At 62.6% G+C, this 16,039-nt stretch overlaps 2 protein-coding genes across 2 annotated transcripts; one reads left to right on the plus strand and one right to left on the minus strand.

Moving 5' to 3' along the window:
- Nucleotides 1–1,733: 1,733 nt before the first annotated feature.
- On the plus strand, nt 1,734–4,360 carry NEUROD2 (neuronal differentiation 2). Its single transcript, XM_058820660.1, has 2 exons — nt 1,734–1,857; nt 2,969–4,360. Exon 2 carries the CDS (start codon nt 2,974–2,976, stop codon nt 4,048–4,050), a length of 1,077 nt encoding a protein of 358 aa, XP_058676643.1. The 5' UTR covers nt 1,734–1,857; nt 2,969–2,973; the 3' UTR covers nt 4,051–4,360.
- A 3,561-nt stretch (nt 4,361–7,921) lies between these two features.
- On the minus strand, nt 7,922–8,799 carry LOC131568749 (collagen alpha-1(I) chain-like). The gene is made up of 2 exons (XM_058820836.1): nt 8,216–8,799; nt 7,922–8,057 (listed from the first exon to the last, which is right to left on the minus strand). The coding sequence occupies exons 1-2, from the start codon at nt 8,797–8,799 to the stop codon at nt 7,922–7,924; spliced, it is 720 nt and encodes a 239-aa protein (XP_058676819.1).
- Nucleotides 8,800–16,039: the final 7,240 nt, after the last annotated feature.

Genomic DNA, 16,039 nt, shown 5'->3' on the forward strand with positions numbered 1-16,039 from the left:
GCTGGGCCACAGCCGTGAGTGACAATCAGAGGGCTCCTGCTGGGGGACACTGACCCCTCTGTCACATCCAGCCCTGGCACCTGCACCGGGGCAATGGTCACTGCTGATGGCCCTGGCGGCCGGGCACGGCCAGCCCTTTGTCTGGGTGTGGGCACTGCCATTGCTGTCGCCGTGTCCACGTCACGGCCGTGCCACCCTCGCCTGGCACGTGCTGGTGTGTGGCACCCTGTCCCTGTCCCCAGCCCTCAAACCAGGCAGGTCCTGACCCCCGAGTTTGTGGGCACAGAGGAGATCCAGGACACGGCATTGGCACTGGGTTTGTGGGCACAGAGGGGATCCAGGACGTGGCATTGGCACTGGGTTTGTGGGCACAGAGGGGATCCAGGACGTGGCATTGGCACTGGGTTTGTGGGCACAGAGGAGATCCAGGACATGGCATTGGCACTGGGTTTGTGGGCACAGAGGGGATCCAGGACGTGGCATTGGCACTGGGTTTGTGGGCACAGAGGGATCCAGGACGTGGCATTGGCACCACGTTTGTGGGCACAGAGGAGATCCAGGACATGGCATCGGCACTGGGTTTGTGGGCACAGAGGAGATCCAGGACATGGCATTGGCACTGGGTTTGTGGGCACAGAGGGGATCCAGGGCACGGCATTGGCACCGGGTTTGTGGGCACAGAGGAGATCCAGGACATGGCATTGGCACTGGGTTTGTGGGCACAGAGGAGATCCAGGACATGGCATTGGCACTGGGTTTGTGGGCACAGAGGAGATCCAGGCCACTGGGTGATGGGAGGTGGCTCTGGGGACACTGCAGTTTGTGGCCCTGCTGGTGCCTACCAAAAGGGCAGCAGCGATTTCTGGGTGCCCAGTGCCTGTGCCGGGGACAGATCTGGAGGCCGCAGGGTGGCACAGCAGTGAGGAGGTGCCAGGCAGACAAAGGCCTCGTTGGCAGCACCGTGGCATGGCCGGGCCTCGGCCTCCGGCACCGTGGGGTTGGCACCCATGAGGGCTCAGGCCAGGGTGTATCACTGAGTGTGTGAGCGTGCAAGGGCTGCGTGTGTGCCCAGACGGTGCCAAGGCCCGTGTGGGGCCGTGCCACAGGCTGGAGGGCCCTTGGCATGGCTGTGTGGCCATGGGGACACGCCTGCAGCCCCCTGGCAGCGCCGGCGCGGCCAAAGCGGGCACTGCCAGCACCTCTGCCGTGCCCAGCCCGTGCCAGGCCCTCGCCATCGCCTCTCGGCTGCCGGCTGAGGGTGGGGACGGACCCGGGCGGCCGCGGCAGCGTTCTGCAGGAGCCGCAGATGCCAGCTCGCAGCCAGGGTCCCCGTGGCATCGCCCCCCTCACCCCGGCGCCCGCCTGTGCCCGTGCCACGCTCGGCCCTGCCGGGATGGCCGCTTTTCCCGCCGGCTCCATTGTTCCTCCCGGCCCCGCCATCGCCTGCATCTCGCCCGGGTCCCATTTTCCCATTTTGCAGCGTGTAGGCAGAGCTGGAGATTTGGAAGAGGTTTTTTTTTTTTTTTTCTTTTTTTTTTTTCTTTTTTTTTTTTTTTTTTTTTTTTTTTTTTAGAGTACAGAGTGACAGATGGCGAGTCCTCCTTCCCCAGAGAGACAAATCTCCCTGAATGCAAGCGCATGTCAATCATTAGCTCTCATGTGATAGCTCTCGCGCATGACGTGCCAACCATATGGCACTGGCAGCAGAGCTGGTACCCCCTTTGCTGGGTAGAGATGCCACTCTCGCCTCCTTTTGGATAGAGGACTGCAGGAGGCTGGAGCACCTCAAGGAGCCGCGTCCCGCTCCCAGAAGATGCTGGGAACAATGAAATAAGAATTCCTGCGGTCCGCCCGAAGGTGAGTTATGTAAGAAGTGGAGGGTTGGGAGGGCAGCGGAGGAAACTTGAATGGAGAAAAGGCAACTTCCATGTTGATTTTGTTTCTCCGCCACGTCTCGCCCTTTTTTCCCCCCATCTTTCGTTGTCCCCCGGCCCTCGCTTCTCCCGCTCCCCGCGGGCCCCGCTGATGGGGTTTTCTCCCCCCGCCGAAGTCTCCCCCAAGGGGGGTTCTCGGGGTTTCGCCGCCCCCGTTCCCCCCTCCCCAAGCCTGGGCGCGCCCGGGGCTCCGCGGTCCCGGTGGGACGGAGCGGGCAGCGGCGGCCGAGCGGCATCAACGAAATCAGCGCGGAGCCGCCTCGCCGCCGCCCCGGGGGGGCCCGACCTGGCGGAGCCGCCCCCCCGCTGCCCCCCGGCGCCCCCGGCCCTCGCCCCGGGCGGCGCCCCCGCCCCGGCCCCGCCGCGCCCACCGGCCCCGGGGGCGCCCCCGGCAGCGCCGCCGCCCGCGGCCACCGCGCACCCCCGGGGGGGCCCGGCCGCCCCCGCCGCCCCCCGCCGCCCCCCGGTTGGTGCCGCCGCGTTTTACCGGGCCGCGCTCCGGCGGCCGCGGGGAGCCCCGGGGCGGGGAGGGGGAGGCGGGCGCGGCTGACCGGGCCGGAGCGGGTACGGGGGGTACCTGGGGATGCGGGGGGGGCGGCGGTGTCGCCTCGACCCCCCCCGGCCACGGGAAGGCGGTGGCGGAGCCGCCACCGGGGCCGCTCCGCGCCCGCGGCGGGGAAAAGTTGGAGGCGTCAAAGAGGGACCGGCGACACCGGGCCCGGCCCTCGGGGCATCGACGGGGGAGCACCGGGCGGGCCGGGAGCGGGGGGGGCGCGGGGCAGCGGGAGAGGGGCGCGGGCGGCGGCCGCGGGGACCCCGGCGGTGGGGCCGGCGGGGGTCGGGCCGGGGCGGAATCGCCGCGCCCCGAGAGAGCCCCGGTGGCCCCGGGGTCGGGCGGCGGGGGCGGGGGGCGGCGGTCGGAGGCCCCGCGCCCAATTCGTTTTCGCCGGTCCCTGCGGGTGGGAGCGGGGCGGGGAGGGGGCTGCGGGCGGCGGGGCCGCCGGTAACGCCTGGCTCTTTGCCCCCCGCTGCAGCCACCATGTTGACGCGACTTTTCAGCGAGCCCAGCCTGGTCCCCGAAGTCCCGAAATTCCCCGGTTGGGCCGAGGAGTGCGAGGAGGATGCCCGGAGCGAGAAGGAGGAGAGGGCGGCGAAGGGCTGCGCCCTCCCCGAGGAGCCGCCCGAGGGTTCGCTGGGAGAAAGCAAAGAGGAAGGGGAGCTAGGAGGGGACGAGGAGGAGGAGGAGGAGGAGGAGGAAGGCCTGGAGGAGGCGGAGGGCGAGCGGCCCAAGAAGCGCGGCCCCAAGAAGAGGAAGATGACGAAGGCGCGGCTGGAGCGCTCCAAGCTGCGGCGGCAGAAGGCGAACGCCCGCGAGAGGAACCGGATGCACGACCTGAACGCGGCCCTGGACAACCTGCGCAAGGTGGTGCCCTGCTACTCCAAAACGCAAAAACTCTCCAAAATCGAGACCCTCCGCTTGGCCAAGAACTACATCTGGGCTCTCTCCGAGATCCTGCGCTCGGGCAAGCGGCCCGACCTGGTCTCCTACGTGCAGACTCTGTGCAAGGGGCTGTCCCAGCCCACCACCAACCTGGTGGCCGGCTGCCTCCAGCTCAACTCCCGCAACTTCCTGACGGAGCAGGGCCAGGACGGGGGTCGTTTCCACGGCCCCAACGCCGCCTCCTTCGCCGTGCACCCCTACCCCTACCCCTGCTCGCGGCTGGCCGCGGCGCCCTGCCCGCCCGCCGCCGGCCCCGGGCCGCACGGGCTGAGGACACACGGCTACTGCGCCTCCGCCTACGAGAGCCTCTACGGCAACACCTCCCCCGACTACAACAGCTCGGAGTACGACGGGGGGCTCAGCCCCCCGCTCTGCATCAACGGCAACTTCTCCCTCAAGCAGGACTCTTCATCCCCCGACCACGAGAAAAGCTACCACTACTCTATGCACTACTCGGCGCTGCCCGGCTCCCGCCCCGCCGCTCACAACCTGGTCTTCGGGTCGGCGGGGATGCGCGGGGGGGTCCACTCCGAGAACATCTTCCCCTACGACATGCACCTCCCGCACGAGCGGGGCCCCATGTACGAGGAGCTCAACGCCTTCTTCCACAACTGACCCCCCTCCTTCCCCTCGCCGAGACCCCCTCCCCATCGCCGAGGTGGCGGGGAGGGGGGGGAGACTCCCCCAAACCCCCCCACCCCACCCGCGGACCGGCCCCCGGGGCTCCGCCGTGGGCTTTGGTGCAATATGGGGACCCGGCCCCGGCGGCGGGTCCCCGCGCCCCGTGGGGACAAAGTGCTTTTTTGGGAGGATTTTCCCTTTCCCTTAATTTTTTTATTCCGGTCGATTTCGTTGTTTTTAAAATTTTCGTTATTTATTGCTACTTCTTTATTATTTCACGTAATTTATTGACTTATTTTATTATCATCGCTGTTAACGTCGCTGTTATTATAGTAACTATCACAGCTATGATAACTATTATTATTATTATTATTATTATTATTACTATTATTATTATTAATTTATTTTACAAGGGGAGACGCCCCACACGGGCCGACCCCCCCACCCATCCCACCGAAGCCCCCCCCGCTCCCCAGCCCGACCCTTTGGGTCGAGCCGCTTCGTTTCACTTTTAATTCGTTTTAATTCAATTTTCTACATTTCTTTTTTTGAAATTTTTTTTCCCTACCTCCCACCCCCATTTTGGGCCGTTTCTCCCCCTCCCCAGCCCTGATCCCGACCCCCCCGGACCCCCCCGGCATTGGACACCCGCTGCCCCGGCCCGTGGGAGCGAGAGGAGCCCGCGCTCGGCGCGGAGCGAAACTTTCCGAAGCAATAAAGAGGCGCAGGGAGGAACGAACCCCAATTTCTATCTATGCAAGAGGCCCGGCCCGGCGGACGCTCCGAGATGCACTTTGCTTTGGGGGGGCCCCGGCCCCGCTCCCCGCCCCGGGAGCTCCTCGCAGCGCGTGTGTCAGGACGTTTTTTACCTGTTTTAAAAAAAAAAAAAAAACTTGAAACGGAAAAGAAAAGACAAAAAAAAAAAAAAAAAAAAAAAAAAGGGGAAAAAAAAAGAAAAAAAAAAAAAAAAAAGGAAAAAATAATGATAATAATTAAAAAAAAAAAAAAGACACCCCCCCACCTCCCCAGCGGAGCCGCCCCGGTTTTCCCGAGCTGGCGGAGCCCGCAGCTATGCAAGCGGGGCTCCGGGGGGGCTGGCGGGGCTGCGCCCGGCCCCGGGGGTCTCCGGCCCGGTTTGCCGCATTCCTTCAGCCGGGACACACCGGGAAGCCGATAATGCTTTTTTTTTTTTTTTTTTTTTTTTGGTTGGGTTTTCTTTGTTTTTTTGGGGATTTTTTTTTTTTTTTTTTTTTTTTTTTTTGTCGGAACCTGCCCGCACCACCTTCGAGAAACCAGCATTTTTAAGAGACCAGGGAGGAGGAGAGGAGGAGGATTTCTGAGAAATGTTTTGAAAACGAAAAAAAAAAAAAAAAAAACCAAAAAGCAAAAAAAGGGAAAAAAAAAAAAAAGAAAAAATGGGGGGGAAAATGAAAGAAAAAAGTTACGGGAAAAAAAAAGAAAAAACTAAAACGGGAAAAAAAAAAAAAAAAAGGGAAAAAGAAACAAAAACCCACAAACCGTTGTAGCAAAGGGGACCCGCTGCCCGACACCAGAAGTGCTTTCGTGTTTCCGTTCCGTTTCATTTCGATTAATAAATATTTATGGCCAACGATATGCAAGACCCCCCCGCGCCGGGCGCCGATCCCGCTCCCCGGTCCCGGTTCCCGGTCCCCGTCGCCGCCGCCCGGAGCCCGCTCGGCGGCGGCGGCGCTCGGGGCGCGGGGCCGGGGGCCCGGCCGTTCTGCATGCACCGGCCCCCTCCCCTCCCTGCCGGGGCCGCCCCCCCCCGGCCCCGCCGGACGCTCCCGCCGCCCGGTCCCGGTCCCGGCCCCGCCAGGACTCGTCGGCCGTGACGAGCCGCCGCCGGTGCGATCGCGGCGAGGCTGTAATTACCGAGCGTCCTTCGACGGCGATTAATAAATATTCAATGTTGACTCCGCCGCCTTCGCCGCTTTCCTTCCGCCCCCGGGGGCACCGGGGGGCACCGGGCCGAGACCCCCCGTCCCGCCCCCGGCGGTGCCGGCGCCGCTCCCGCCGCCCGAATGCGCGGCCCGCGGGGCGGCGGCGCTGATATAACGCGGCTGTGCCCCACGGGTGTCCCCCCCGGGACCGGGGAGGCGGTGTCCCCCCCTCACCAATAAAGGCACCGGGATCCGGTGCGGCGGGCCCGGCTCGGTCCACCGGCGGTGACACCGCTGCGCTCCCCTGGGAGCGGGAGCTCGGGGCTCGGTGCCCGGGGCTGGCACCGGGCCGCGGTGCCGGTGGGCTCGGCAAGGCTGCGAGGCGGCGGCGGCCAAGGCCGGTTCCTCGGCGGCGGTCCCGGGAAGCCGGTCAGCTCCCGGGACTGGTGCCGGTTCCCGGTGCTGCTTCCCGATGGAGCCTCGGCTCGGTGCCCGGTGCCAGCGCGGGTGCCAGCGCCGATGTTTGTGCCGGTTGCTGGCGCCCGTTGGAGCCCCGGAAGCTCCCGCACCGGTTGAAGGAGCCGGTGCCCATGGGAGCCCCGGGATCCGCGGTGTCCGGTGCCGTTCTCGGTACCCGGTGCCGGTAGCGCTGCCCGGTGCCCGGTGCAGCCCTGGCAGCGCGGTGCCCGTGCCCGGAGCGGAGCTGTCCGCTGCGGCGGTGCTGAACGGGCGCCCGGGCTTCTTAACGGCCGTCGGTCCATTTACCGACAGCACCACCGGGGCTCACCGCCGACCGACGGCCGCTGGCACCGGGCAGCGCCGGGCACTGCGCTCCCGATCGTGCGGGCTGGTTCTCCCCGGGATCACCGAGCGCCGGGGCCGCACCGGGGCTGCGGGGACGGAGGCGCCGGTTTCCTCCCGTTATGTGTGTCCGGTACCCGCGCCCCGCAGCCCCGCGGCTTTTGGGGATAAACCGGGCCGGTTTAGGGTCGGGCCGCGGCTGTAAACTGGGGCGGGATCCAGCGCTGCCCCGACGTGCTGGGCCCGGTGGCAGAGCCGCCGGTGTCGGGCCCGAGCGGGGGAACGGATCCGCAGCGGCCCCCGAGCCCCCGGTCGGGCCCCGGTGCTCGCCGCTCTCCCCAGAGCCGCGGATCCTCTTCCGACGGCTCCGGCCCCACCATCCTCCCGGGACTCGTTTCTCGGGGGGAAAAGCCCGGGAGGACCCGGGGACAACCGATGGGGCCGGACGGAGGCTCCGCGGGGCCGAGGCCGGTGATGTGCGGCCCTTCCGCCGCCGTCCGCCACCGGCGGCACCGGGGCCGCGGCCGGAGCGGCGGCGGCGAAGGGCGGATGGCCCCGCGGAGGGGAGGAGGGGACGCGGGGCTGCGGGGGGGCCGCCGACATCTGCTCCGGGACCGGCTGTGCCGGGGGTGCCGGTCCCGGTGCCGGGGCTGCGCTTTCCGTTCAATTGTCGGGATTTTTGTTTCCCCGGTGCCCCGCCGAAAATGCGGGAACCGGCAAGGCCCGGCCCCGCAATGCGGCCCCGCACTCCCTGCACGGTCCCGGTGTAAAGCTCCGGAGAACGGCTCCGGTGCGAAGCTCCGGTGGAAGGTTTTGGTGCACGGTTCCCGTGAACGGTTTCGTTGCAATGCTCCGGTGCCCGGTCCCGGTACGAGGTTCCGGTGCCCGGTGCTTGTGCCAGGCTCTGAAACACAGGCGCGGTATAAGGCTCCGGTGCCCGGCCCGCTGCCCGGCGGCTCCCGGGGAAGGCAGCGGGAGGTCGGGAGCCGCCGCCCCGCCGGGCTCTGCGAGTGTTTCGTGCCACCGTGGCATCAAAACCACCTCGGGGGGTTTTGGGGCGTCCGGGGAGCCACCGGGACCCCGCGGCCGCCCGGGGCTCAGCGGAGTTCGGTCAGCACCGGGGGGACCGGCGGGGCGGCTCGCCGGGACTGAGCCCCGCTGTTTCAGAGCTGGGGGTGGGTGTCTGCCCCCCTGAGCACCCCCGGTGCCCGCGGTGCCCGCGGTGCCCCCGGGCCGGCCCCTCCCGGGCCCTGCGGAGCGCGGCGGGGGCGCGGGGCCAGCGCCAGCTCCGGGTCGCCGCTGCCACCGGCGAGTGCCAGCCGTGGGGGGGGGGAGGAGGAGTCATTGCTTCAGTTTAAATTTCATGGCATCTGTTCATTATTATACAGTGCGGATTTTTATATGGACAGCTAAATTAAAGACAGATTTCTGCCAAAATTGCAGATACCATAAAAAACCGGAGGCTCCCGGCGCCCTGCGCTCGCCGCGCTGCGGAGGCGGCCCCGCTCCGGGGGCTGCCCGGGGGTCGGGAGGGATGTGGGGGACACGGAGGGATGTGGGGGTCAGGCCGGGGGGGGCCGTCCCCGTTTTTGTGCCGTGGGGAGCCCAGGACGCCGAACCCCGTGGAGGAACGGGGGGTCCCGGCGGTCCCCGGAGCCGCGGCCGGGGCGGGCCGGGCTGGCAGCGATCCCCGGCGCCCCGGGGGCTGCAGAGCCGCCCCCTCCCCCGCCCGGTCTGCCAGGCTCCATCGCAGAGGAGTTAAAACAAGGACATCTGTGCCTGGAATCGCTGCGAAGCTCCGAACCTGCCAGCGCCTGCTGGCACCGGCCGCCGGCGGAGGCGGCTTCTCCGGAATGCGGCACCGCCGGCAGCTCCGCCCGGAGCCCCGGCCCGGCCCCGGGGGCTGCGGGGCCAGGAGGGCCTTGGCCCGGCTGGGCAGCGTCCCCGCCTGTGTCTGCCCCCTTCGTGGCGGTCGCAGCCCCGAGGGGGTCGCGTTTCCCCGTCCCCATTCAGCCCCTGCCCCACTGAGCCCTGTCCCCATCCCCACACTGGGTACGGGGGTGTTGGGGACAGCGAGGGGATGAGGAGGGAGCCCTGCCCTCCAATGGGGAGGGCACAGAGCAGTGGTGGTGCCAAGGGAAGGACAAAGCTGGGGGCACCTGGGGGCCGGGGCTGTGGGAGCAGCCCGGGGTCTGCAGCCGAGGTTTGTGGGAAGGTGGGAACCTGCCCTCAGCCCTTCCTGGGATTGAAGGGGAGAAAATGAACAAAACCCCCAAGCAGGGGCAGAGCGAGAGGTTGGATCCAGCAGACACCAGGCCAGCTCTGGCTGGGAGCACTGGAGAGCAGGTGGTGCCCACCTGAGCACCCCCAGCAGCCCAGCCCCCTTCCCTTCCCTTCCCTTCCCTTCCCTTCCCTTCCCTTCCCTTCCCTTCCCTTCCCTTCCCTTCCCTTCCCTTCCCTTCCCTTCCCTTCCCTTCCCTTCCCTTCCCTTCCCTTCCCTTCCCTTCCCTTCCCTTCCCTTCCCTTCCCTTCCCTTCCCTTCCCTTCCCTTCCCTTCCCTTCCCCATTTTGGGCTCCAGCCCATCCCCACAGCCCCTCCGGACCCCCGGGCAGGGGTTCCCGCCCTGTCCCGGTGCCCCGGGGCCGGGGTCCCGCTCCCCGCTCCCGGTGGCAGCCGGTGCCTCATTTCATATGGGAAATGTCCATTTTGTTGCTACTTAAAAGCTGATTTACGGCGGCTGCATCCCAGCCCTGCCTTGGCCCGTGTTCCTCCCATAATCTGCCCATTTCTCTTGGCAGCTCCGGCTCACCAGAGTCAGTGCCGGGCTCCGGGAGCCCCCGGTCCCTTCCCGTGGCCCCCGAGCCCCGGCCACGCTCCCTGGTGCTGCTTGATCCCGCCTGGAGCACAGCCCGGTGCCCTCCAGATGGCAGCGCCAACACCCCCAAAATGCCATTCCTGGGGCTGCAGGGATGGAGGGGACACGGGAGGAGGTTGGGGACAGCACATGGGTGGTGTCACATCGCGCTGGACCCCCCTTCCATCCACCTGCGCTCTGGCAGCACGGACAGGGTGGGCACACCTGGGCACGGCGGCACAGCAGGGCCTGAGCCGAGCTCCTGCCCCCGGTGCTGAGCGCTGTCCCGCACGCTCCTAATTCACTTTTCCCCCATTAGGAACCTTTTTTTTTGTTGTTGTTGTTAAATAGAATGGAAAAGCACACCTTTGGAATCATCACATTACCGCGGCACGGCGTTATCGGGGCGATTAAAGCCTCACCCGAATTCCAGGGCGGGCAGGATTGCGCCGTAATCCCGGCAAAGCAAACAACTTCTGAGCAAAACTAATTACATTTAGAGCAGCTGTGATAATAATCCTAATTCAACCCCATTCCGTGCCTAAAATCCGGCGATCCGGCAGCGAAAGCCGGGCCCGGGGAGGGGGTGGCTGCGGCCCAGGTTGTCCTTTCACCACAGAGGTGACAAAAAAAGGCGATTTTTGGAGGAGTCACGGCATCTTTTGACCCCTCGTGGCTCCGAGGGGACATCCCCGCCCTCGGCCACCAAACCGGCGCTGCCCATCACCCTGCGTGACCCCGCGGTGGCGGTGCCCCGGTGCCCGGGCGGTGGGCACGGTGCCCAAACCCCTCCTCGGCGTCCCCGGGGACGGGGGGATCGCAGCTGGCGCACGGAGCCGTAATGGCCACGGCTGGGCTGGCACGGCGGCCCCGCGCCTGCGGGCACACGGGCAGCAGCAGCTTGTGCTCCGATTGTCCTTGACGAGTCCCCCGCGCTGCCACCCCCGGCACAAAGCCCCCTGTCGCCATCGTCACCGTCACCGCGACCCCCGGTTCCTCACGGGGGTGGCACCGGCGGCAGCTCCCCGAGCCCCGTGCGTGGCTCCGGTTGGAAGCAAAACCTCTGTTGGCATCTGCGGTGGCACTGCCACCACCGTGGTCACCGCTGTGGCACGCAGTGACATCCCCACCCCGCCCGTTACCTTGGGGAACGCTCGCTACAAAAACTCTACCCTGGAGCTTTAATTCTTTCTCTTTTTTTTTTTTTTTTTTTTTTAATTTTTTTTTCTTTTTTTTTATTAAAGTTGCCAAAAATTTGTGTTAGCTAATGGCTTCTTAATTCCGCCGAAACCCAGGGAAGGAAAATGATGCCATTCATCTTGTATTGGTTTGAAATCACGTCTGACAACTAATCGATCATACTGTGGGACATTAACTCCTTTGGATGGGGGCCCAAGCGCTCTCGCAGCTCCTCGCTCCCGCGCTGGATCCATTTAACTACTTTACTGCTGGTATTTTGGCACGTGGCTCCGCGGGCTGCTTCCTCTCCGGTTGGTGCCGCTGAATTATTTGCCTTTCTCCGGATACAGCTGGCACGGAGCTCCCGCAGCTTCCCCCGCCCCTTCCCCGCCGCCCTTCACCCGACCTTGGCCCCCCGAGGGCTCCACGCCCCCCCCTCGTCCATGGATCCCCCCCCCTTTTTGGGGTTTTTTCCCAGCTTGCGGGGTCCTAGGGGGTGGCTTTGTTCCCTCACCTTGTGGTGACCCCAGGTGACCCGTGCCTCAGTTTCCCCGTTTCTCCACGGGGGTGTCCCTCAGCGTGGTCGCAGGGACAGGCTGGTGGCACCTCGCAGCCATGAGCAAACTTGGGGTGGTGGCCCCATCCCTGATGTCCCCCCCCCCCCCCCACCCCAGTGTCAGGTGACCCACCAGCCCTGGTGACACCAGGGGGACAGGGATGGTGGCACTAGGCTGTGTCCCCCCGGGTTTGGGGACCCCGAGGCACAGCTGAGGGTGTTGGGGGCACCCCCAGGACAAGGGGGGTTGGATCCTGTCCCTGTCCATCCACTGCTGTGGGGCAGGAGGGATGTGGACATTGTCATGGGGAAGGTCCTGGAAGGACAACAAGGGACCCAGGGTGACCCAAAGGGACTCGGCACACCCTAAGGACCGCCAGGCGCGGCAGTCTTTATATGGCCAGGGTGGGCGGGACCAAATCCAGGGCAGGCTGTGATTGGTCAGCAGCACCAGCCCTGGATGGGGATTGGCTGCCAGCAGAAACCCTGCATGGGGATTGGCTGAGGCCTGTGCCCATCCCAGGGGTCTGGGTGGTCCTTGGTGGCCCCCTCAGTGATGAGGGGACACAATGGGTGTCCCACGGACCCCCCTCACTGTCCCACGGACCCCCCTCACTGTCCCAGTGCTGTCCCAGGGACACACCTGAGCCAGGGTCACAGCCCCACGTCCCCCTCCAGGCCCTGGGTGCCACCAAGGGGTCACAGGAGGGGCTGTCCCCTCTCAGGGGGCAACACAGGGGCAGGGTCCCCTCACTGATGGCCCCTGCTTGAGGAAAGCCATCATGTCCGTCTGTCTGTCTGTCTGTCCAGGCCTGTATGCTGGTCTGTCCAGTCACCCTCTCCCCACCCAGTCACCTTTCTGTCTGTCCCCCTCCTGTATGCCACCTGTCCATTCATCTGCCCATCCCATGTGTCCATCCATCCATCCATCCATCATCCATCCATCCATCCATCCATGGATTCCATCCATCCATCCATCCATCCATCCATCCATCCATCCATCCATGGATTCCATCCATCCATCCATGGATCCATGGATCCATCCATGGATCCATCCATCCATCCATCCATCCATCCATCCATCCATCCATCCATCCATCCATTCATCCATCCATCCATCATCCATCCATGGATCCATCCATCATCCATCCATCCATCCATCCATCCATCCATCCATCCATCCATCATTCCTTTCATTGTCTTCATCCCTGTGACCTCCATCATCTGCTTCATCATCCCCTTTATCCTCATCCTCCCCACCTCCCTCTTCACTCCCATCCTCTCCATCACCCCTATCATCCCCTTCATCCCCATCACCCTTATCATCACCTTCAACCCCATCACCCCATCACAACCTTCACCCCACCATCACCTTCATCTTCATCCTCACCTTCAACCGTCACCACTTTCATCTTCATCATTCCCATCTTCATCTTCATTGCCTCCACCACACGCATCACCCCCATCATCCTCACCATCCCCTTCATCCCCATCATCCCCTTCTCCCCATCATCCCCATTTTCCCCACAACCCCCATCTCCATTATTCCCTTCATCCTCGTCACCCCCTCACTTCTGTCATCCCCTCCATCCCCACCCTCATCATCATCCCTATCATTCCTTTCACTCCACCACTGCAATCATCCACTTCATCCCCTTCATCCCCATCACTCCCATCAGCCCCATCCTCCTCCTCATCCCCTTCATCCCACACCTCCATCATTCCCATTGTCCCCTTCATCCCCATTCCCCCTCACTTCCACCATTCCCTTCATCCCCATCACTCCATCATCCCCGTCATCCTCATCACCCCCATCATCTCAATCATCCCTGTGACCCCCAACTCCTCAATCATCCCCCTCACCCCATCACCCCATCATCATCCTCATCACCCCCACTACCCCAATCATCCCCTTCATCCCCAACATCGCCTTCACCCCATCACTCCTATCATCCTCCCATCCATTCTCCTCCTCACCCCCATCATCCTCATCACTCCCATCACCCCATCATCCCCTTCATCCCCATCATCCTCATCATCCCCTTCATCCCTATCATCCCCATCACCCCAATCATCCCTGTCATTCCTACCATCCCCTTCATCCTCATCATCCCTATCATCCCCATCAACCCATCACACCCAACATTCCCATTATCCCCTTCATCCCAATTCCTCCCTCACTTCCACCATTCCCTTCATCCTCATCATCCTCATCACCCCCATAATCCCTGTTATTCCTATCATCCCAATCATCCCTGTCATTCCCATGATCCCCTTCACCCCATTCTGCCCTCACTTCCACCATTCCCTTCACCCTCATCACCCCCATCATCCCCATCACTCCCATCATCTCCATTGTCCCCATCATCCCCATCTTCCTCATCACCCCAATCATCCCTGTCACCCCCAACATCTCAACCATCCCTGTCACCACCACCACCCCAACCATCCCCATCATCTCCATCATCCCTGTCATTCCTACCATCCCCTTCATCCCCATCATCCCCATCACCCCATCCTCCTCCTCACCACCATCATCCTCATCATCCCTGTCATCCCCATCATCCTCATCAACCCTGTCATGCCTGTCATCCCCTTCACCCCATCACTCCCACCACCCCAACCATCCCTGTCATTCCCATCATCCTCATCATCCCTGACACCCCAATCACCCCAATCATCCCTGTCATTCCCATTATCCCCTTCACTCCATTCTGCCCTTGCTTCCACCATTCCCCTCATCCCCATCACCCCATCATCATCCCCATCACCCCATCCTCCTCCTCACCCCCATCATCCCTGTCATTCCTACCATCGTCATCATCCCCATCATCCCCATTACCCCTTCCTCCTCACTCCCATCATCCCCATCATCCTCATCATCCTCATCATCCTCATCATCCCCATCATCCTCATCATCCTCATCATCCCCATCACCCCATCATCTCCATCACCTCCATCATCAACATCATCTCCATCACCTCCATCACCTCCATCATCCCCATCCTCCTCCTCACCCCCATCATCCCCATCACCCCATCATCATCCCAATCATCCCCATCCTCGTCCTCACCCCCATCATCCCTGTCATTCCTACCATCCCCATCATCTCCATCATCCCCATCATCTCCATCATCCCCATCACCCCCATCATCCCCATCCTCCTCCTCACCCCCATCATCCCTGTCATTCCTACCATTGTCATCATCCCCATCATCCCCATTACCCCTTCCTCCTCCTCACTCCCATCATCCCCATCATCCCCATCATCCTTATCATCCCCATCACCCCATCATCTCCATCACCTCCATCATCCCCATCCTCCTCCTCATCTCCATCATCCCCATCCTCCTCACCCCCATCATCCCCATCACCCCATCATCATCCCCATCATCCCCATCCTCGTCCTCACCCCCATCATCCCTGTCATTCCTACCATCCCCATCATCCCCGTCATCCCCATCATCCCCATCATCTCCATCATCCCCATCACCCCCATCATCCCCATCCTCCTCCTCACCTCCATCACCCCCTTCACCCCCATCCTCCCCACCATCCCCACCCTCCCCAGCACCCTCCTCCCCCTCCCTCCTCCACTCTCCACCGATGAAGACGCAGACCCCGAGCGTATGTCAGGAATCAGAGCCTGTCGCAGGCGCCTAATCTGTTTTTCTAAGCCGCCCACGAGCAGCACGTTTGCCGAATTAGGCCGACAGCTGCTACGGGTCCTTCTCCCCCTCCGCGCCCGCTCCGCGCCGCCTGCCGCAGATGCCGGGGCCGGGAGCGGCGGGTACCGGCACGGCGGCCTCGCGCCTCCCTCCCGCCGCTCCCCGGCACGCGGACCCCGGCACACGAGGCCCGGAGCCTCCCCGGGACACACACCCCACCCACCAGCCCTCCCTCCCCCGGGAGCGCAGCACATCCTGTGCATCCTCCTCTTTTTTATTTTTTTTTTTTTTTCCCCCTCTTTTTTTTTTTTTTTTTTTTTTTTTGGATAGCAGTAGAATGCAATATGCAAATGAGATGGTTATTACCGCAATGTTCGTCAAGCTGAGCTGAGAAGACATTAATAGCCTGATGAATATGCATGTGAATTTGTTAATTAAGTTAATTATTCTGCTGAAAATGCATTCGTCTTCCAAGGACATTTTCCCAATGATTTTTACATGCTTCAGTCATTAGTCATGCTGTATTTTATCAGGGAAATGAGTTTGCTTAAGTTGCACAAAAAAAAAAAAAAAAAAAAAAAAAAAAAGCCAAAACAACAAAACGGGAAAAGGGGTGAAAGAATGCAGGAAAACAGGAAAAAAGGGGGGAAATGAAAAAGGAACAACAAATAAAGGGGGAAAATGGAAAAGAAAGAAAAAAGCAGGAAACAAAGCAGGAACTGCAGCTCTGGGGGAAACTTAGCAGGGCTGCAGGTGGGTGCAGGTGGGTGCATCCTCCCCATCTCCCCCTTCTCCCCCCCTCTGATGACAAACTTTTTTTTTTTTCTTTTCTCTCTCTCTTTTTTTTTTTTTTTCCAGTGCCAAATTTCCAACACATTAATTAATTGTTGTAGCCAATTAACTGTAGTTGTGCAAATGAGTTTAGCACTAATTACCATGCAGTGCCTGTAATCACATAAAAAACTTGCTGAGAGGTGGAGGGAGCGGAGCTGGGGGGGGAGCGGGCGCTGTGGCAGGGGGGAC

The sequence above is a fragment of the Ammospiza caudacuta genome, chromosome 27 (assembly GCF_027887145.1).
Source record: "Ammospiza caudacuta isolate bAmmCau1 chromosome 27, bAmmCau1.pri, whole genome shotgun sequence".
NCBI classification, from domain to species: Eukaryota; Metazoa; Chordata; class Aves; order Passeriformes; family Passerellidae; genus Ammospiza; species Ammospiza caudacuta.

Coding starts and splice junctions, on each gene's coding strand:
- NEUROD2 (XM_058820660.1), top strand. CDS start 2,974: ATGTTGACGCGACTTTTCAGCGAGCCCAGCCTGGTCCCCGAAGTCCCG.
- LOC131568749 (XM_058820836.1), bottom strand. CDS start 8,799: ATGGGGACAGGGCTCAGTGGGGCAGGGGCTGAATGGGGACGGGGAAAC. Junction 8,058..8,215: donor CAGGGCGCCGGGAGCCTCCG/GTTTTTTATGGT, acceptor CGCCGGTGGCAG/CGGCGACCCGGAGCTGGCGC.